This window comes from Varanus komodoensis, unplaced genomic scaffold (assembly GCF_004798865.1).
Source record: "Varanus komodoensis strain SLA01 unplaced genomic scaffold, ASM479886v1 scaffold20_1, whole genome shotgun sequence".
NCBI lineage: Eukaryota > Metazoa > Chordata > Lepidosauria > Squamata > Varanidae > Varanus > Varanus komodoensis.
This window is the reverse complement of record NW_025335587.1, coordinates 13,657,051-13,679,369: the sequence shown is the minus strand read 5'-3', so window position 1 is coordinate 13,679,369 and position 22,319 is coordinate 13,657,051. Positions and strand designations below refer to the sequence as shown.

General features: G+C 52.0%; 1 protein-coding gene across 2 annotated transcripts in view; it reads right to left on the bottom strand.

Moving 5' to 3' along the window:
- The window catches only part of AUTS2 (activator of transcription and developmental regulator AUTS2), a 709,751-nt gene extending 691,133 nt beyond the window's left edge, over positions 1-18,618 (bottom strand). For both annotated transcript variants that reach the window (XM_044430464.1, XM_044430465.1), the window contains exon 1: positions 18,304-18,618. In XM_044430464.1, the coding sequence (XP_044286399.1) occupies positions 18,304-18,618 (315 nt within the window). The remainder of the gene's footprint in view (positions 1-18,303) is intronic.
- Positions 18,619-22,319: the final 3,701 nt, after the last annotated feature.

Here is a 22,319-nt window from a genome sequence, read left to right as displayed (position 1 = left end):
TTTTAAGCTACAACGTACAGGTATGTTTTATATGTGGGGGTTTCTAGCTCCGCTTCTTTCAGCTCCACTCCCACCTACGGAAGGGGAATTCTGAAAAGCAGGCACCAAGGGGACCTTCTTAAATGGAATTTGGCACTCCAGTGGAAGGCTGTTCTTCAGCATTAGCTGCAGAAACATTAGTCCCGAATGAGGCATTTGGGACCCTACAGCTCACACCAGCCCTAGCCAGCATAGCAAATGATGAGAGCTGATGGGAAATGCAATCCAGCAGTGCCTGCTGGGATACTCAGTGCTTTGATCCTGCTGCTGTTTCTTTCCATGATCACCTGCCAACTTTGCAGAGTCAAACATTTTAAGCTTCCCTCCATGTTCGATATTACAAATCCATACAGCTTGAAGTACCTGATCCTACCTAATCTTGGAAGCCAAGCAGGGTCAGGCCCGGTTGAAATATGGATGGGCAAATGAATGTTGCAAACAAGCCAGAGAGCGTCAGCTACAGACAGTACAGAAATATGATTATTAATAATAATAGTAGTAGTAACACACATTCTCAATTACATGTGCATACACAGAATGCTTAAAAACATTTGATTTCAAGAATGTTGGCATTATTTGTTTAAATCCTGCCTTTTACCCTTTCGAGGCAGCTGACGTAATTGTCTCCTCCTCTCAGCCTTATCCTCACAACAGCCCTGCAAGGTAGGCTGGGCTGAGAGTCTGTGGCTGGCCCAAAGTCACCCAGCTAAGCTGGGCCTAGGACTTGCATCTCATGAGTCCCAGCCCTGCGCTCTTAGCCTCTACATCACAGCGGTATTCTCATCCACACCTGTCAGACTGGAATATCACTACAAAATATAGCTGCAGCTTGCACTTTCCCCGGTGCTCCAGCGCAGTTCTTGGCTCAAAAAGCATGCCCACTGGCATGCAAAATTTATATTTTAAGACGTGTCTTAGAAACGCACATTCTCAGAAAATTATGTGTCCAGAAAAGCATATTTAAATACATATTTAAATGCAAATGTTCCTTTGCATTTTTTAAAGTGCAGAACTGGGACGAAGTGGAATAGCAAATGAACACATGTCTAGCTGATCAAGACGAGTAATAACCCCGTTCCTCCTTAGCTGCACAAAAATATAGGGAAACATGTTGCCCGGGGCTAGAAGGTTATTGGCAACCAGGATCATCATGGAACAAAGAGATAGCAGGGAAGCAGACAGGGGAGAAGGGCCCCAATCCAGTCACTGCTAATTGTGAGCCCAACCAACGCAAATCTGTTGGAGAATGTCTGCCCCCCTCGGAGAACCTTGGTGAAAGGTCCCCACATCTTCTCTGCCCCCTTCCATAAGGAGGGAAGAGACTGTGTCTCAAGGATCGCATCCAGTTCTGGGCACTTCAAGAAGAGTCCAGACCAACTTGGAAAGGTCCAGCGGAGGGCTGCAAGGATGATCCGGGGCCTGGTGACCGAGCCCTGTGGGGAGAGATGGAAAGATCTGGGCATGGTTAGCCTCAGGAGGAGAAGCCGCAGGGACTCGAGAAGCTGTTGCGAAGAAGAACTACAGGACATAGAATAACGGGCTCGGGTTCCCGGAAGCCAGATTCTGGCCAGAGATCTGGAGAAGTGGCCTTTTAGAGCATGACCATGGAAGCCGCGACCTCGGGACGTTGTGGGCTCTGCCACTCCAGAGGGAGTTGGACACCCATCTGTCAGGTGTGCTTTAACCTGCAGTAGGGTTGGACTAGATAGCCTTGCGGGCCCCTCTCGACTCCACTATTCTAGCAGCCTGTGGTTCAACGCCTTGCAGCATTTCGTTGCAGCCCCGCTTGTAGAGCCAATAACAAAAGAGCAAGCTATGAGCCAGAACCCAATCACATTTATTGCTGTCAGTAGACCCCAAACTAAATAAAACATATCATACAGCAGAACCCCAAAGCCAGCAGATTCAAAGAATAACATAAACACGACCGCAATAGTCACCAATTGCTCCCTGGATGTAATACTTCCTATTTCAAACAGCAAATTGGGTTATGAATTCATTTCTTCTTCTCACTCCTACAGAGAGAAATTTAGTGACTATCTGTGATGTTACTGGAATTTTATCTCCCATCAGATATTCAGTATAAAACTGAATTCACCTTCCTGGAAGATTGATCAGTAAGAGACCAATCATAGGCTTCCTAATTCAGCACGGACTTTGCAGAAGGTGTACTTTTTAGTATTCAAACAAACCCTTTTGTAATCCTTGCTTCTGGAATCTGCAGATTTCCTCTTGTGCAGAGCCCACTCCTAAAAACCGAGCTACGAGAAAGTCCACTAACATCCCTTGGTTTCAGCTCATAATGATTACAATGATTTTGACCCTGTAATGATTTTTAATCCTGTCCTGGACCGGGTTGCACTCCCCCTAAAGGATAAGGGGTGCAGTTCAGGAGTGCTCCTTGACCCAGAGCTGTCCCTGGAGTCCCACTTTCCTTCAGCTTCAGCTGATCCATCAACTGAGTCCTTATCTGGATGAGCAATGCCTGGAGAAGGGCCTTCTCTGTGGTGGCACCCAGACTATGGAATACGCTCCCCAGAGAGGTGCCCCTGGCACTGAGTCTTTCTTATTTTCGGCATCAGGTGAACCCCTTTTTATTTTCCCATTATTTTAAAGTTTCGTTGGCTTTAACTGGGGTTTCATCATGATCGTCTGTATCCTGTGTTTGGTTTGGTTTGGTTTGTTATTTTGTTTGTTCCTTGTTGTAAGCCAACCCGAGACGGCAGTGGCTGGATGGGGTACAAAAGTTTTAAATAAATAAAATAAAATACCAGGGGAAATCCTTGAAGAAAGAGGGTTGCTTGCCTGAAATTAAACATCAAATCTGGCCAGAGGGAAAGCCCTCCATCTTTTAAGTGACTTGTATTGTCCTAAAATAGGGGACTAAGTGCTAAGGATCATCCCTGAAGACACCCAGGTGGCAATGAGGGCAGATCGCAAGCCAATGAGCCAAAAGTTCTTGAAAAGCAACATTCCGAAGTCCTTGTTTTGGGACAGCAGAGCCCATGTGACGTAGTGGCTGGGTTCAAGTCCCCCCTGCTGCCATGAAGCTCCCTGGGTGATTTTGGGCCAGTCCCGGACTCTCAGCCCAACCTACCTCACAGGGGTGTTGGGGGGATAAAATGGAGAGGAGGAGAATCTTCTAAGCTGCCTTGGGGTCCATGCAGGGGGAAGAAAAGCAACGGAAGATGAGAGAAGGCAGCCCATATGAACGACTAGAAGGGGTGAGAGTCTAATAGGAGCAGCTTCGGGGCATCAAATTTCTCCTCCCATAGCAGCATCCACAGCTGCATGTGCTCGCAGCCCTGTTCCTATTTTGAAAACACACATCCTGAGCCAAAGTTTTCAGGCTGCCAAGCAAGCTCTTACCTTGTCTGGTTTCCAAAAGTGTAGAGGCATTAAGAGCACAACTCAGAAAAGGGCTCATAGGAATTTAAATCAAGCAGCATTATAATCACACGGTTCCACCCCCCACACCCATCCAAATAGCAGCTCTACAAAAAAGAAAAATTAGGAGGTTATCACATCAAGGATGTTAATGGCTACAGGGATGTGACCCCCTTTGCTGTATAAAAAGAGTGTAGCATGGGAGATAAATTAGCCTGAGCTTTCTGGAAAGCAAATAATTCCTGAGTGACCCACGACAGAGTGTGGTAGAGTATTACTGCCAAATATTGGAAGCTTTTAACTTGCTCCATAATTGATCCATCCTCTGGGCAAACATTTTTCCTGAAACTAAAATAATTGGATAATTGGGAATGAAGAAAGGTCATCCAGATTTCAGGACCCTCTCCTGAAGCATTTCAGTTTTCCAGAAAAGCACGATCATTTGTGACGCCGTGTGTGTGCGTGGAGGGGGTGGGGGAGAATAGGAAGAAAATAAATAGTTTAATCTGTTCACATTTGCAACATATCTGTCAGGAAAGCTAATACTGCAGTCTTTTAGACTCGTTAGAGGAAGCGGCAAAATGAGCCTATGTAATTGCATTTAAAAATTTATCAAGTTTTAAAACGAAAATGAAGATAAAAGGGGAGATGTTAGCAATTCCCTTTTGATGCTCGGGTCAGATGAAAGATTCAAAAAGGGCAGCATCTGGGCCCTGTGGAGGCACAGCACTGAAAGCGGCTTGGAAATCAACACCATTAATCCTGGTTCAGCACTAATACTGATTCCTTAGAGCCAGACAGAGCTAACCCTTCCCCGCATTATTGCCAGACACTTTGTCTATGGAAAGGGGGACCACATTCACTGATTGGGGGGAGGGCGGTGAAAACAGGATTCAGCCATCTTAGGTAGGGGCGGCCAGAAAAGCCCGTGCCCCAAATGTTTTCCCTTTCCTTACTCATGAGGATCGACGCTAATGTGCTAAAGAAAGCTTTGCCCTCCTTCTAAATTGTCTGCCAGCTTGCTGAGCAATTCAGAAACCCTGCAGAAAGGAAGCTGCTTCTTGAACTTGCACGGCAATCCTCACAAACCAACCCTGCTTTGCCATAAATTCATTCAGCGGCGCCCCCAAGCCCTGTGTGGCCCTTTCTGCCTGGTTGCAGCCCCATTCCGACCTCCTCCGAGCGTCACCGTGAGAGTCTCATGGAGTGTCTGATCTTGGTTCCTTACAGGGTGTCCATGCATGGCGAGAAGCGAGCAGAGAGGCCCTTTGCGTGCTGGTGGCTCCCCTCCCAATGCGGACGGAATGGGGCCAAGGACACAGGCTCACTCCACCTTTCTCTACGAAGTCCTTCTGCACGTGGAGAACGCTGACCAAAGCGCTGTTCTCGCTGGACGGTCACCCACGGTACCCGTTTAGTTTCTAGGCAATATGGGGCATGTCGTTTGGAGAGTCTGCCTCAGCTGCAAGCGTGCTTTGGACGAGTTTCATCAGGACTTCCCTACACAGCAGGAGACCAGGTGCAGAACTGTATAACTAACAAAACGAGGCAGCTCTGCCTGGCCAACGCCTCAAAGCAGTGCCACTCCTGCCCAGCACGAGTATCCGAGACACTAACCCCCATGCAGACACAGACACTGAACCAGGAAATGTCCTGGTTGTTTTTCCACTCCAACTTTTTTAAGCATCTCGGGAGAGGGCAGCCATTACACTGTTTTCATCCATCTGGGAAGAACCAGATTCCGATCCTTGTCCAACCAGGAAACTCCCCGTGTGACTGGCTGAGAAAGAGGACCGGCCTGGGCACAAGGTTGTTGGACGGGCAGAAAGAGTAGAACGACATAGGCGAGGTTAGACATGCCTACAGGACAGGCTGGACATGCACGTGGTGGGCATGTCGTGAGCAGAGCCGGCTGGAGCCGAGGGTCAGACTAGATGACCCGGGAGACCCCTTCTGCCTCGCTTTGTTTCTATGTTACATTATTACTTGGAAAGAAGGCAAGACGAACGAATAAATTAATTTAGTGTGCATTTTCTTATCCACGTTCATACCTGCTCTTCTTTTGCTGCCATCTCTAGCGAAACCCTGGGACACACAAGCCTTCCAGAGAGATGAGAAACCAGAGTGCCCCAAGTTCAAACCTGGCAGGCTCAGTGTGGCTTCATCAAGTGGTGCCATCCATATTTCTAACAGTTGTCACCGACCAACCAAGCATCTCCACAACTTCATACAAGGGCTGCCTTCACCCGACATGACAAGTAGCCCTGTGTGGTTACCACGGTTTGGAGGTTTTTACCATGACCAACCTGCCAGACAATCCAATGGTTTCTACTGTATCATGGTTTCCGCCCTCGCGGCTCAGTCCTCCCACCGTTGGCCACATGGCCTGAAATTCAACCCCAAGGTCCATCATAAAACCACCATGGCTTGCATGTTCTGAGGGAGGCCACTGTTCACACATGCAGCCACAAGTGGACAACTGTGGAGAGTTACCAAGCAATGCCAGCACCCCGTAAGCCGAGGGATAGGCAGTCCTTCAGAAAAGCAGTGGTACCTGCACCCCAAGCACTGAACTCCTCTCGAATATTATTTATGGTTTTCTCATCCTGATCTGGCACAAACAACATTGAATAAGAGCTCGATTGTTGCTGAGAGCCCAGACGAATGCCAGGTTAATAAAAGAGTTGAGTTTCCCAAGCCTACACATACAAGGAAATTTGTCAATGTCTTTTTATTTGCATATCTGGCAGTCCGCCCTACACAGCCAATACATAAAGGAGAACATACAGGTGTTTTCATTTGCAGCTTGTCTTTAATCTAGAAGTGCCAATTTGCTTCTGCTTTAATTACATCTTTCCCGACATACTGTTACTGTCTTATGAAACGTCTTCATTACCAGAGGCACGCAACCAAAAGAGCTGGCAGCTGACTCTGTGAAAGGCAACTGTTCGCTGCTTCTCTCCAGCTTGTGTGTGTCCCTCGCACACTCGTGTTTCCGGGGCTCCCTGTCCGGACTCCATATGAGCCTTTTTCTCCCAGCCGAAGCAATATTCAGGCCCCCCGTAGCAGGAGCACCAATTGGAATATCAATGCTCCATGACAAATCTTTCCCCTTGGGCATGACAGATTTTAGCATGGCTGTCAGGTTGTTCAAAACCATAAATCAGAAACGACAGAAGCGCCGCCTGGCACGTCATTCGGAGGGTGATCAAAAACCATCAGAGCAATTCCAAAAGCGGCTCTCCCTGTTCTGGCCCCAGAAGCACCAGGCAAATAGGGCACCATCCTGCGGGAGGTGTCCCTTTTAGAAGGAGGCCTGCGAGCAGCGGCATCCAGAGGCTTGCTGGATTGCAGCCAACAGGCCAGGAAGAACAACAGGGGCAATCTTAACCTCTCCAACAAAGTTTTAGAAACAGAAACAGAGTGAGTCAGAAAGGACCTCCTGGGCCATCTAGTCTGACCCCCATCTCCACCCAGCTTTGCTCATGACACGTCTACCATGTGTATGTCCAGCCTCTCTTTGAACACCCTCCCTGATGGGGCCTCAACCACCTCCCGTGGAAGCCCATTCCACACCCTGGGCGTCCTAACTGTCAGGAAGTGCTTCCTGGCATCTAAATTGAACCTTGGAGCTTTGCTCCATTGGAACGTGTCCTGCCCACCACTGCAGGGGAGAACAGGTCTCTACCCACCTCTGTGTGACACCCCCTCACATATCTGCATGTCACCAACAGCTCCCCTCTGAGTCCCCTCTTCTCCAGGCTGAAGAGACCCAGCTCCCTCAGCCTCTCCTCATACAGCTTTCCCTGCAATCTGGCCACCATCCTCGTGGCCCTTCGCTGAAATGTGGAGCCCAGAACTGAACACAGTACTCCAGTTGCGGGCGTACCAGAGTCATATAGAGTAGCAGGAATACCTCTCCCGATCTAGAAGCCACACTTCTGGCTATGCAACCAAGGGTGGCGCTCGCCCTCTTGGCCACCGCATCACACTGCTGGCTCATGTTCAGCCTGCAGTCAACCAGCACCCCGAGGTCCCTTTCACAAGTGCTGCTCTCCAGCCACTTGTCACCTAACCTGTACTTATGACACCCATTCCCATGCCCCAAGTGCAAGACCTTGCACTTATCCACATTGAACGCCATCCTGTTGTCTCCTGCCCACTTCCATAGTCTGTCCAGATCCTTTTGGATCTGGAGTACCTGCTCCTCAGTTGTGGCCATCGCCTCTATCTTAGTATCATCTGCAAATTTGAACAGCTGAAAAGTTTTGTTTTTTTGGGGGGGGCATCATGGGGAGAGCATCAGATTTGTTGTAACTGGCTCCCCCCCCCCACACTCCCTTCAGCTCGGTGCACCCATTACCTGACCTCAGCCAGGTCCCACAGGTTGCTTTGGCAACCTCCGAAAGCAAGCACTGCTGTTTCTTTTCATGTTGGCTCTGAAGGGCCCAGGAAAAGGAATAGATCTTGAATTTCTACCAAAGTCACTTGGAGCGTCAACTGAAGGGTTTTCAGCACCTCATTTACTTCTCTCAGTGCTTGGCAGCCTTGAGAAGGTGCTGGGGCTCAAGCAGAGCTCCCTGGCGTTACCTGACTCATTTAGTTAACATTGCCGTTAAGATGACTGCTTGGCGCACTCAGCTGTCTGAACCAGGTAAGCCCTGCTCAGTCCTGCCTGGAAAGGACCTGACTTAGACAGGAAAGGCACTCTGCACTTGGACAGAGGCTCTGTTCACCTGCCTGGTAACCAAAGTAAAGGCATCTGATGCCAGATTCCAGGTCATGGAACTTCTATGTAGCATGGCCAGTTATGCATTGCCAAGAAATAGCAAGGACGTTAAGAGCCCATGTGGAGGGGTAGTGGGGTGGAGTGGTTAGAATGTTGCATCGGGACTCAGATATGGGTTCTTGTTCCCCACTTGGCTCCATGGCTCCTGGGTGACTTTGTGCCACCCACAGACTTGCAGTTTCACTCAACGCACAGGATCCTTGTGAGGACAAAATGGAGAGGAGGGGTCTCCCTTGAGTTGCTTTAGTTCCTTGCAAAAGGGGGGGGGAAGGGTCACCCAATTTGTCCTTAATAAATGCACAATATATTTGTGCAGTAAATGAATCCCACCCCATTAGAGAGCACCGCTCTTAAATTCCTGCATCCTGCACAGCAGACAGATTCTCCGCAATGACATGCCATGAGGGGTTCTTGAGTTGGATGTTGTGCTGTGTCATCCGGACTCTGCTGTGGTATTTCAGCAGGTCACGTTTGGCCTAGAAACCACCATGGGAAAGCCAAGTCTGTTCCATGGCTCCACACTTCACGTGGTTCTCCAGTGATCTGCACGCAGCATTGTGGTTTCCACTCTGCCACGGAGCATCCTGGCAAGCTCAGCCCGGGACTGCACTGAGCGAGGAAGCTGGGACCCGTCCTTGCAGGAGCATTTCGTCATTGGTCAGGCCCAGACCACGAGAACCCCGCCAAGAGGTTTGTCATGTGAACTGAACCACTTTCTTCTGCACAAGAGAAAAGTGCCCAGCTATGGTCATTGGAAGCATTCAGCAAGCTGAACCCCAATCAGAGCACCCCAATTAAAGAACAGGGAATTCCCCCAAGTTGGCGAAATCTTAAAACACATCTTGCCACTTGCCCCATCTATATAAAAGTTCAACTCAAAGAAGGGAGACAGAGAGAGAAAGATTTCCTTGGCCAACAAATTCCAAACCCCATTTTTATTAATTACATCAGAGACTTCTGTGGAACTCAAGCACTTGGGCTATTTTTAATAAGGTTCATCCGACTCAAATGTATTGTTCCGCTTCAAATGAAGATCAAACTACTAATTTAGCTGGAGATAATTGTGCAGCTTTCAGGTCAGCTCCCAAGTGGGATGTGGCAGGGTCTCCTAGTCAAACCAAAAGGGGGGAAATCTTGCTTCTATTTTTTTATTTTTTAACGAGGCCATGCCATGCTGCACCAAATCTTTGATTCCCACAGCCTTGAACATACAAAGGCTGACACCAGAAGTTTTGTATGCTTGTTTATTCTTTTTAAAGACACGGTGAGACTTTACGGAACATGCCGTATTTTGCTTTTGACTCCCTGTTCGTCAACTTTCCGCTTGCCAAGATGTACATAAAGAAAATAAGATCTTGTTGAAAGTTCTATTTCCACTCACTACTTTTCTTCCTGGTTCTCCATGTTCAGTTCTAGACCTTTATACTTCCTCGTCTACTGATCACAGAATCACAGAAACATACAGTTGGGGGCGGGGGGGGGGGTCTAGAAGGCCATCAGGTCCAACCCCCTGCTCAACACAAGCGTCTCATCCAAATACGACCCAGGCCTGACCCTGCTTAGCTTCTAAGACGAGGCAGAATCAGACACTTCTGAGTATCAAAGCGCCATCCTTCAAATTTGCTGGCCTTGACTTGTTCCTTTGCTTCGCACCTGGTATGCACCAGTCTTACTTCTTACATACTGGTCCCCATCAATCAATTATTCAGTATAACTGCCACTCATTAAGCATGATGATTTCTCTTGGACCGTGATCTTCCTCACTCTACAAAAGCTGCACGGCTTCTCACCTACAGTCAGGGTGGCCACATGTCCTATTTCACGAAGGACAGTCCTCAGCCTCAAGACTGAAATTGTTGAGCTTTCTTTAGGAGCAAAAACTGACAAAGCTGAGGCTGCCCCACTTTGAGCATGTCATGAGAAGACAAGGCTTTCTGGAGAAGACCATCATGCAAGGAAGGTCAAACGCAGAAGAATAAAAGGAAGAGCAGCTGGGAGATGGGTGGCCTTCATCAGGGAAGCCAGCAGCTTTGGATTTAGAACAGCCAAACAGGGCTGTCACAAAGAGGACATTTCGGGGTGGGGGTAGCCCAAGACTGATACGATGATGCTACATCCAAGTCCACCTCTAAAAGCCAGCTGGATGGCAACAGCCCTGGTGACGAGCCCGCAATTCCCATCATGCTGAGAGAAGCATGTGAGCTCACAACACGGAGCAGGTCACGTGCCTTGCATAATCCTCTTCGCCAGCACAGCACCACTTGGGTTTGCTGCCCATGTGCGAAGTGGTCGTAGGCCACTTCTTCCTACAGCTCTATGGTGTCCGTATTTCTTCAGCCATAGGTAGGTTTTAGAGGACTGTCCTTAGTAAAGCAGGACCCTTGGCCACCCTAGACAGGAGGCTATGACTCAGAGGTAAGTAATGCATTGATTAGTTTTAGTCCCCTTTTTCTGGAAGGAAGTGCTGGAGAAATCTTATATTATGAGCTCCCAAGGCTGGCACAACTGTGCATGCTGGGAAGGAAGTCAGAAGCATGGTCCACTTTCCCAAGGTGCACCGCTTTCCCCACACCTATGCCACAGGAACCCTCCTTGCACTCCTGGTGAAGGTAAGACCCAACACGCTCCAACCAGCCTGAGACACCTTGCACGATGCTCCTGCTGGGGGCGCCCTATGCTGCCCTCTGCAGGCCTGGCTGGACCAAGGCAGCCTGGACCCGCAAGTGCGCAGGGATGCCCCTCAGAAACTGGTTCCCTTCTTCGGCTTCCAAAGCGCCAGACAACCCCCTGAACTTCAATTTCTTTACTGAAACTCAACAGAAAACAGAAAAGTTTGCTTTCTAAATAACCTTATTATCAGAATTAAAGGTCTGCTCAAGCCAAGCATGGAATCCAACCTGGAAACTTCCCATGGACCCTCTCTTTCAGTAAGGCAGCTGGAGCCACACCTGGGGGGCTCTTGCTGCTGGAGGGCAAGGTGGTGGAGTGATGGAGGCCCTCCAGTCCGCACAGCCGGCCTCTTCTGACACCTACTTACGGGGTCAAGGACTGGGTCTGCCCCATGCTCCCTCCCCTCCTGAAAACCCCCTCCCCTTCCAAAGAGGCTGATTCTCACACTTGGCCTGAGGAATTTCACCAGGCACCTTGAGGAGCATCAAAGCGTTCGGCACCTCCTTCTCCTGATCACAATCGGATGCCGAATCCAACTGGAGCGGGCAAAGCCTTGCTTTCTATAATGCCCTCCCCCCATTCTATGCACAGCTGGCAGATCAATGTGTCATTTGCACCAAAAAGACGAGCACATTCTCCAAGATGGTGACCGCACGGTGCACAGGACAGTCCCTGGAGCACACGGGTCTTTGCTCCACCACCTTGCCGCTACCTCCCAGCATCCACCCCCCATAGCAAGCACCGGAGCTTCCCGAAGGAGCAAGCTAGGTCTCCCCAGCTTTCTCCCACAACGGCCTGGCAAACTCTAGCAGGACTGTTGACACAAGAGCCTTTGCCATCTCCAAAACTGGACTCAGCATGAAGACAATCCCTGCCACCCTCAAAAAAAATATGAATTACATTTCTAGCTAAGTGTCCATTTAAAAAAAATGGAAGTCTGTGATGAAGCCAGTCAGTGCTTCCTTCTAAGCTAAATACGGGCCTGCTTTAGTAATTATAGGATAACTTGTATTTCTGTCTGACAACATCATGCTTAATGCATTTTGAAAACGGGAGGAATATCACTGGCTGCTATTTTTACTTTTTAGACAGCTTACTTCGCTTCTCTTCCTCCTCTGTACGGAACACAGAAAAACGGCAAGTAACATCTGGCTGGATCACATCAAACGTAATTGAACAACTGTTTACAATCATATTCACTCAGTGGGTGGAATGATATAAGGCAGATCTGGAAAGGGAGTGGGGGAGCATCGTGCCGAACAGTTGCTCATGCGTCTGGAGATGGCATTGCACTTTCGCTGGGGGGGGACATTCGGCCGATGCACCGAGCGGTTCACGTTGGAGCAAGGCAGAGGCCAGGCGCCAGGGGGAAAACACTCCCGTTGGAGCAGGAAAAACCCGGAGGCAGGTCTGCAGATGTCCTCAAGTGTAAGCACTGAATGTAGGACATATGGACACCTCAAAAGCCGCTGGTCCTGTACCATCTGCACTGGCTTCCAATTGAAGTCCAGGCCCAATTTAAGGTGCTGGTGATGGCGTACAAAGCCCAAAACGGCCTGGAACCTGGATATCTGAAGGAGCGTCTCCTTCCCTGTGTGCCAGCCCAGCCCTCAAGCTCGGAGGTCCTTCTTCGGGAGCCCTCTTTGAAGGAGCTCAGGAGAGTGGCTAACCGGAGAAGGGCCTTCTCGGTGGTGGCGCCCTGGCTATGGAATGGGCTCCCCAGATAAGTGCACCTGGCACCAACGCTTTCTTCATTTCGGCACAAGCCCCAAAGCTTTCTATTTTCCCAGCATTTTGAAAGCTAGTATTGTTTTTAATGTTGGTTTTATATATTGTTTATTTAGGTTATTGCCGCCCTGAGACACTGCAAAGAGCAGGGTACAAAAATAAAATTAAACATAAATACATAAATAAATGACAGCACCATTTACGGCTATTGGTTGTGACTACAGGGAGCCAGTGGCCAAGGGCAAGAAGAAAAGGGAGCAGGTCCGCTGGAGGACCTGGTTGGGGAAGGAGGCAGAAGGAGGTGGACGGAGCTTGGTCTGAGCCAGGGGGCTTGTCCTGTGTCCACAGGTAAAACTTCCTGTTGTTTAGGCATCCTCACCCCCATGAGGCTGGGCTCCCTTGAGAGGGAAGCAGGCACATGGATGCTTCAAGCTTTATCACCAACTGCCGCTGCAAGCCGGAGGGTGAATGTTTGCAGCTCTTGGAGGTTCTCCCGCCATTTTGGAGCCAAGAAGATCAGGGCTCCAGAAGGGGCAGGGAGAACCTTGGAGGCCTCTGCTCACTGAGCTCCAACTAGCCACTGGTCCTAACAGCAGCATATTAATTCTGATATCAAAGGCCATATGCCTGCATGGAGCCCTTGCTGGAGAATTGCAGCACAAGTCGGCCTGGAGCAGAAGTAGGGGGCTGGGCCAAGCAGCCTTGGAGGCCCTTCTGTCATGCCCCAGAGCCCTTCTCAATGCACCTCTTGGCACTCCAGAGCAAACAGGGCCACACAACTCGAAAAGCCCCCAGTCAGCTGAGCAGCAGCTTCTGCTCATGTCAAGAGTGAGCGAGTGTTGAATCGAAGGGGGAACTCCTCCCCAGATGCTTCTCTTCTGTTCATGCTCTGGGGTGGCTGCCATGGCTGAACAGCCTGCGCACGCTCCACACGGCAGCTCATCTCTCCCCGTGCCCAGACCTGGCTAGTTCCAGCCCAGCACCTCTGCGCCTTTAAGAGAGAAGAGCTGCAGCACTGGCAGCACCTCCCACATGCCCTGGCTGGAACTCCTCTTCACACAGAGGACCCTGGACAAGGACCGCCAACTGCCCCATCCAGGTCTACACCCCAAATACAGAGACCTGAGGGGAAAAGCCAGTCAGGCTGGGAGTTGCGAATCACAGGCTGAGCATGAGCCAGAGATGCCATGAGGCTGCAACAAAGGCCAATGCAGTTCTGGGCTACACTTCCCCGTCGCACGGGCCACCTCCGCTTAGCCAGGTGGCAACTGGACTCGGGCCCACGGGGCTCTCTCTGCCCGAAGGAACGGAGTACAAGCTTGGAGAACCTTGGTGCACCCAGGCTAAATGACTTTGTGCATAGTTTGGTTAAAATGTACATATTTTTCTGGGAAGGAAGGTTTATGAAGTCTGATCAAAGATCTTTGATCTAAAAAAGTTTGATGGCATCTTTAGAAATACATCAAGGAGCCCGTCTTTCTGCTATTATGTTAACTTCGTTGCTCGTGCTTTATTATCTTTGTTGATTGTCCTTTTACTCTTTCTTCTTAAAAGAGGAGAACGGGGGCAGGCGGAGCAGACACACGTCCTGACACAAAATAAAAATCAAAGGAATACTGTCCTGCTAATTAACTGCATCCGTTTTCCATACCTCTGTCGGCTTCGTTTCTGAGCTATAATCTAGAGAAATAACTTGGCAGAGAGAGCGACCCGACAGACCCTGACATCGTCCAAGAGTCCACTTTGCAGAGATTCCCACTGTCCAGAGCACACTGACCTTCAGGAACAGAACTGGAGAGAAACCCCCTGTCCCCTTGCAGAGGGCAGAAAACTGGAACGAGCTGAGCTGGCTGGCCGGCCTCCGAGGTCAGAAAACCGACCCCGATAAATGTGGAAAGGAGGTGATGCAGTGCGTGGGGAGGGAACAAACCGAAGAGGGCAGGGTGCAAGAGATTCTGAGCTGACTCCTTCTCCTTTGCCCTGCTAAGTGTTGTTGCTATTTGGGTTGGAACCCGCCCCCCCCCCATCTGATGAAAAGTGCAACCACCAGGGGAGGGAGAGAAGCAGAGAAATTGGCTCTGCTGTTCGCCCTACCCTGTCAGCTTTGGCCCGGCAGAACCTTGGATGCTCAGGAACCTCCGGATCCAGAGACCTTTTTCTTGCAAGCGGGCAGCCTATAGGATCGGGCCCGTTGCCATTGCTGCCACATGGGAAGGAGCATGAGCATGTCAGCCTGCACACACCAAGCTTGTTGCAAAGCCCATTTTGCACCTGTGAAGGTGAGTACAGGGTCCACGCTGGTTATATCTGCATCATTTTTAAGCACGTTAGCAGAACTGAGGTTGAACTATCTTCTCAGCCATAAACTTGCCAGACAAAGTCATTCCCTCTCATTTATCTCAAGGAGCAGGTCACCCTAGAACTGAGAACACTGAAAAAAAATGTTAAACACAAGCCACCTGTGCAAATCTTCTAATTTAGTCACTCTTTCTCCATTTTTGACTCTGTGGGATGCCTGCCTAAAATCCATCTTAATCAACATAAAAAGTCTTGCCGTATTTCAAAAGACTAATAAATTCATTACTGACATAGACCTCCCAGGACTACTAGATACATGATGTCTTTAGAAGATAATGGATGTTCATTTAGTTGCTTCAAGAAGTGGTAAGCCAGCAAACTGAGGCCCTCCTGCTCATTTATACACATAACAAATCAATAAATTTTGTTCAGGGGAGCCCCAGCCTCCTGCCTTGATAGCATCGTTGCCAAAATCCCATCCATCTTCCACCAGCGCCATCCACATAGGCCCACCATTTTCCAGCCGACTCAGACCAAAACTTTGTCCATCTGATAATTGCATTCTGGTAATGATGAACTTGTGTCATAATGAATTGGTCTGTCTGTGAGACGTAATGGTCCCATTGCTGCTTTTGCAACACAAGGCTAGATTTCTAGAGTTTGTTTCTATTATGTGGGAGCTCTTGGGGTGATTATGCTTCAGGGTCTACAGGAAAAAACCAATACGTGCCATCTCAGAAGCAAGTCTGATTGTGTTCCTGTTCCAGTAAGTCCACCAGACCATGGCCACAGTCTCCTACCAAAAATAAAACTCTCTCTGCGATGCAGGAAGTAACATCTTGGCTCTAATTCGAGCGATCACTGACATAAAATGGATACACTCCCCACAATTTCACAGGCTGGTGAAACTCTTGTTAAACTTTCCCTGGCACATTGGCAGGTCAATTCCATTTTTCTAGTCTAGCCTAAAATGAAACCTTCGGGGTTTCTAAAAGAGTTGGAGCGCAAGAGTATGATGTGAGGATTAATAGGCAGGTGATGATGGGCGCCTTCAAATACACTGAGCATGATCACAGCCACCAGAGTAAATTTGTTCTCTGTGGCTCAAGAGGGCAAGAACAAAACTGACCACTTCAAATTACACAGAAGAACATTTCAGCCAAAGCGTGATAAAAACATGTCCTGATGGAGGAAGCAGAAGGTGGTGGAATTTCTTCCACTGGAGGTTTGTAAAGTGCAGGGGCTTTAAGCAACATGTGTCCTACCTCTGCAGGGGGATTGATTGGACCTGGACAACTCTTGATCCCCCTCCAACTCTTAGATACCGAAGAGGCCAAACCGAGATGGAAGACTATGAGCCTCTTACAGCCGTGTTCCTGTTTTCATCGGTGGGCCTTTGACTTGGTGGATTACAAGCTGCACCCCTTGGGCTTTCCCCAGAGGAAGACAAGGCGGTGTACCCCAGCCCCGCGGGGAAGGGCTGAGAGGGATGTCCGGCACGAAGTGAGTTAGCACGTGAGTTCCATAAATGAATGAGAATTTTCACCCAGGACCCTCCGGTCCAATTCTGACATGCTCCACACTGACCCACCCTGGTTACAACATCCATGGCCACACATGTCAATGTTGCCTAGTGGTTACATCCCTGCAGCTACTTATACAACAGACAAAATGGGAGTTTTGCCATCTTGCCATGTTACAATATTAGTTCCCCCCACTGGAATGGCCTCATGTCCGTCTCTTTTCAACCCATTGTTGAAACCTTGCTGGCCATCTCTTTAGCAGAGACATCTTTTAAGAAAGAATCCACCCCTCTTGTAGGTATTATCTCAAACGCATCGTGACCGTTCTGTACGGCATTTTTCTTGTGCCTTCCCATCCAACATCAGGAAAAGTTGCCTTAAAGTTTCCAACTTTTTTTAACACAAAGAGGGAGGTTTGTAGCATGGAAAATGACTGAAACTGCAATTCTAAGCCCTTTACACAGGAGCAAGCCATGGAAATCAACAGGATTTGCTTAGAAGTGCACTGCCAAAGTTTAGTTGTGGCTGTAAATTCAGCTTGTGCAACGTCAGAAGTGGGATCCTTTTCTCCCATATTCCATGGTGACCGGAAGCAAAACTGAACTGAAAGGGCCGATAAACTCCAAGGCAAGCATTAGTTTGACAGGAATGGCAGGTGTAGCACAGAGATCTTGAAGGCCTGTCAACGTCCATGCAAGAGAAGCTTCAAAAGGCCAGCCTGGCCAGTACACTGCAAACACAAGCGTCATACAGCGTTTTTGGAAAGAAACTAACCAAACATCCAACCCAGCACCAAGAAAACTCTCTGAAATCGACCCAGGAAGGAAGAATGAAATTGACAAAGCCTAGAAAGCAACTTAGGAGCGTGTGGATGTGCGTGGGAGAAAGAGCGCGGAGGATCTTACGGCGCCCATCCTGGACCGTCAGCCTGGGACATCCTGCCTTGCAGCCTCGGGCCCCTTCCGCAGGCCAGCTTCAGGTCAGAGGGCGCACCGAGGACGGACGCTTGCTTAATCCTTCCCTTCCCTCCCCAAACAAAACCCATGTCAAGGCAGGAGCTCTTTCTTCCCACAACTACCAGACGTGCCCCTTATCGCTTTAACCGCCCCCTCCAGGAAAGCAGACCCGAGCGGGGAAAAGTGCGGAAAGGCAGCGCAAAATCAATTCTCCACCGGTCCAAACGCGGCACCCAGGCGGACCTCGTCGCTCGCAGAGGAGCGGCGTGATGGAGTACAAGACAGCCGCCGTGCCTGCTTTGCTTCCAAGGGGCCTTTCCGATGACAGTGAGGGGTTTTCTCCCCAGCACCCCCCATGACAGGGGCAACCCGCCCGGAGATGCAGGAGGGGTGACCCAAGCACGCCCCCCAAGTTCCTGCCAGCCCCTCCTGATACCCTGGCAAGCAGCGCACCCTCTTCCCTCTCCCCCTCCCCACATCAAGCATCGCCGCTCCGCAACAGCTGGAGAGAACCGGAGCCAGCGGAGAGCGCGCCGCTGCCTCCCTCCGAGCAGCGCATCCCTCCGGCTGCAGCCAAAGCAAGCGCAGACTTACGCACATTTGCCTCGCCGCTCCATAAATATTTGGAGGAAGGCGGCGGCGGCGGCGGCGGCGGCGGGCGGGGCGGGGCGGGGCGGGGTGGGGAGCCCAGGTCTGCATTGTTATATCCCCGTCCTCCCAGCCCGGCACAGCCGCCGCTTTCCACACCCCTCCGCCGCCTTCCCCCGCAAGCGAACAATAAGGCAACGCAGCGGGCCCCTCCCCTTCTCGGATTCCTTGCAGCCCCGGTGCGGGCTGGGCTGGGCTGGGCTGGGCTGGGCTGGGCTGGGCTGGGGGGGCGCGGGGCGCGATCGCCAGGGCGCGGCGCCGTTACCTCCAAGGCTTCCAGAGTGACAAAGCTGGCCATGGCGAAGCCGTCAATGATGTCCTCTTCGGGGGAGGAGGACTCCCTGCGCTTCCTCCGGGGGGGCTTGGGCCGGGAGGACGGCGCGAGCGGCGGCTGGCCATTGTTTTCAAGATCCGAGCCCGAGGAGGAGAGAATGGAAGGCGCTCTGGTCCAGCGCGGCGCCCCGCGCTCGGCTCCGGCGGAGACACCTTGTAATCCGCGCTGGCATCGCCTCTCCCGGTCGCGCTGCGATCTGGACCTCCGCTTTTGGCGAAAGCCGTTGCAGAGTGCGGCTCCGTCCATGGCTCTTTTTTCGCACCCCCGCCCGCCCGCACAACCCCCGCGTGCCTGCCTTATCCCTCCCTCTTTCTCCCCCCCTCCAACTTCGGTTCCCCCACCCCCCGGTGGAATAGGGAGGGAGGGAGGGAAGGAGAGAGAGGAGGAGAAAGAGGAGGAGAAGCACGGGGGCCGAGGGGGGCAACCAGGAGAAGAGACTCCCAAGGAATGTGAGCGAGGGGGTGTGGGCACAGAACGGCGAGGGTCTTCCAAGCGTAAACCCGGGAAAGTAATGGCTGACCAGTTCTTTTTATTGGTATATTCTGTATTTCCTTGCACCTTCAACAGCAAAAAGCAACGAGCGTAAAGGTATGCCTTGATCCAAAGGCAGAGAGACGTTGCCCCCCCCTTTTACAATTTTTAATCCATCGGGGGTGGGGTTAAAAAACCCAACAACTATTGCTCGGCCACGGAAGGTATTTCCTTTCTTCTTTTCATGTTTGCAAAATCGGAGGCGGCGATCCCGCGAGGAGGCGGCGGCGGGGCGCCGGGGAAAAACGCAGGAAAAGCGATCGAACTCTTTCCCCACCCCGCGAGGGGCGTCGGAGCGGCGGAGCGAAGTTGCTGGCCTCGCGGGGGTTGCGCCTTGTCCGCTGCACGCACCGGGAGCTCCGCGTCAGCCAGGCAGGAGCAGCAGCAGGGCGCCCGACGAAATGGACCAGAGCACCTGGAGGATGCGAAAGGACCCCTCCGGGCGCGCGCCCGCCCGCCCGCGCGCACGCCCCGGCCCCGGGCCGCTCCCCCGCCCCGGCACCGCCCCCCGGCCCCCGCTTCCCCCAGCCGAGCGCCGACGGCCCGCAGACGCGCCGCGCGGCAGCGGCTCCAGCTCTCCGGCGAGCCGGCGGAGCGCGCAGCAGCGGGACCGCCGCACAAAGGAAGGATCCGGGCGCGGCGCGGGAGCTGCGCGGGAGCAGCCCTCTCCCCGCCCCCGGGAGGCGTCTCGGCGCGGGGAAGGGGTCCGGGCTCCGTGCGGCTGCGTCCCCGCCAGGGTGGCCGGCTGGCCGGCAGGCCGGGTGGGTGGGTGGCTGGCCGGACGGGGACGGGCGGCGGCAGGGGGCGCCCAGGGCAGCCCCCCGGCCGGGGCGACTTGCGCCGCGAGCAGAAGCGATCGCGCCTCGGCGGTCCGCGCGCGCCTCGCGCAGTGGCGGCAGCGCCCGCCGCCCTCCCTGCCGCCGCCGCCGCCGCCGCGGTCCAGCCCATCCGCCGCTCCCTGCCTCTCGGAGCCGCGCCCCCCCGCTCCCCCACCAGGCACGTGACGAACTTTCCGCCGTCCTTTCTCCGGCGGCGTGAAAGAGAGCTCGCCAGGCGGCACGAAATAAGTCGCAGCCATGCGCGCCGCGGCTGCGCACTGGTTGACCCCCGTCCGCCTCGGCGAAGGAATGAATGGAAAGAGAATTCTCGCGGGAGCGCGGGCCCTTTAAGGGGGAAGGGGCGGGGCCCGAGGAGGAGGGGGCCGCCCACGGGGAGGGGCCACTTTCCCTTCCCACCTCCCGCGGGGGCATCTCCGCCTGGAGCAGGAGCGGGCGCGAATCTTGCAGCCGCGGGAAGGCTTGGCAGCGCATCCGCTCAGCTCAGTTCAAGTCCGTGCCCTCCTCAAGCGCGCGTGGCACAATAGGCGGGCTCCCCGTGGGGGGGCAGAGAAGCCCCTCCAGCCCTGGCTGCACTTGCTGCAACAGGTTCAAGGGTTAGAAGAAGAACGGCGGGGCTGTCCAAGCATCGGTTCGGTCTACAGGTGGGAATGGTGCAGGTCAGGTTGCGGGAAGGGAAAGAAGTGAGGCTGGGCATGCGAACCTGAAGTTGCACCTGAGAAAGGTCCCCTGAACCGGATGTGCCCAGCCATTCTCTTTCCAACTGTGCCGAAGACCGGAACCTGAAGAAAATGGGTGCTTTGGAAACATGGTACTGGAGAAGAGCTGTGCGCATACCGTGGACCAAACAGAAAGACAAACAAGGGCTCTTAGATCAAATCCAGACCTTTCCCTGGAAGGGAAATTGGCCAAACTGAGGCTGTCCTACTTTGGGCACATCGTGAGAAGGCCAGACGCCCTGGAGAAGACAATCATGCTAGGGAAAGTGGAAGGCAGAAGAAGAGGGGTACACCAACGAGAAGATGGATGGAATCCATCCAGGAAGCCACCGCCTAGAATTCTTCAGAGCCGAGCAGGGCTGCCATGGAAGGGACTTTCGGCAGGGCGTCACTTGCAAGGCCTCCATCACTCAGAGATACCTTGATGGCCTGTACCAACAGATGCTTTTAGTAGGCCTTGCCTGTTTATCTAAGGATAGTGTGGTCATCAGAAACGTGCATAGAGCCAGGGCAAAGAAGCTGGTGACCTCCAGATGCTTCTGGACCACAGCCCTCCTCATCCTCATCCCCCAGCCCTCTTGGCAGAGCATGGTCAGACCTGTGGTCCAACCCATCTTGAGGGCACCAAGCCACAGAAGGCTGTGTATAGCCAAGGCCGGCCTCCAACATGGCATCAACGCCAACGTCAACTTCCACTTGCCCACATTCCCCCTCCGTATTTCAGTGTTCCGTCTTTTTCACAGCAACACGGCTGAGCATAGGCTTTCCTGACAATAGACAGACAAGGTCACGTTGGCCATGTTACATTCAAAGTGTTAAGTGAGCAGTAGGTGAGTGTTGTCAGAAATGGACTAAGCAGATCCAGACACAGTTCTTCGCCCACCCATGAAACTTGATGGATGGCCCAGTGGCGCCACTGCTCTTGGAGCTGGGCCGACCATGCGTGGTGGAGATGTCCCTATAGCTTGGAGTCCCTTCGAGAAAAGACAGCATCAGTATAACTCTCCCTAACTTCTAGGCTGTGGTGCACTCTGCTGACCTAGTTGGCATGCTACAGCTTATCTGTAATTAATTTGGATTCTTCATTGGTGTCTGGATTAATTATGATACGGAACCTGTAATTATTCAATGAAGAAATTAATTACAGAGTGGAACCGAGCAGTTCGACGCATCCCTCCCTTCAACTGGTCACTTGCAGCCATTGTGAAGAACCTCCGCAGGCAAAAATGTTGCGCCAAAGGTGCTCTAAGAAAGGTTTCTACATGCAGCTGGAGGCATGAGCCATAGGAAAGGCGCGCCCCATGGAGGCCATGTGCGGTTCGGCTGGTCGGTCCTCCAGTGCGTATACAAACCTGGTTTGGATCAAAGAGCAGGAGAGCTGGAAGCAGCCGAAAGGCCACTGGGTCAGGGCAGGACTCCAAGTTGAACCATCCCTCTGAGATGGCTTTCCAGCTGCATCCTGAATGCTTGCGCTGTGGGAGAGCCCCCCACCTCCCTAGGTCTTTGGTTCCATTGCCGTACTGCTCTCTCTGTCCGAAAAGTATTCCAGATATCCAGCCAGAGCCTGGCTTCCTGTAACTCGACCCTATTATTCCGTGTCCTGCACTCTGGGATGATGGAGAAGAGATCCTGGCCTTCCTCTTTGTGACAGCCCTTCAAGGACTTGCAGATTGCTCTTGCATCTCCCATCAGCCTTCTCTTTTCAAGGCTACGCATGCCCAGTTCTTTCAACCTCTCCTCACAGGGCTTTGTCGCCAGTCCCAGGATCACCCTTGCTGCCCTCCTCTGACCCCTTTCCAGTTTGGCTGCCTCTTTCTTCAACTGTGGTGCCCAGGACTGGACCCAGATGAGGCCCAACCAG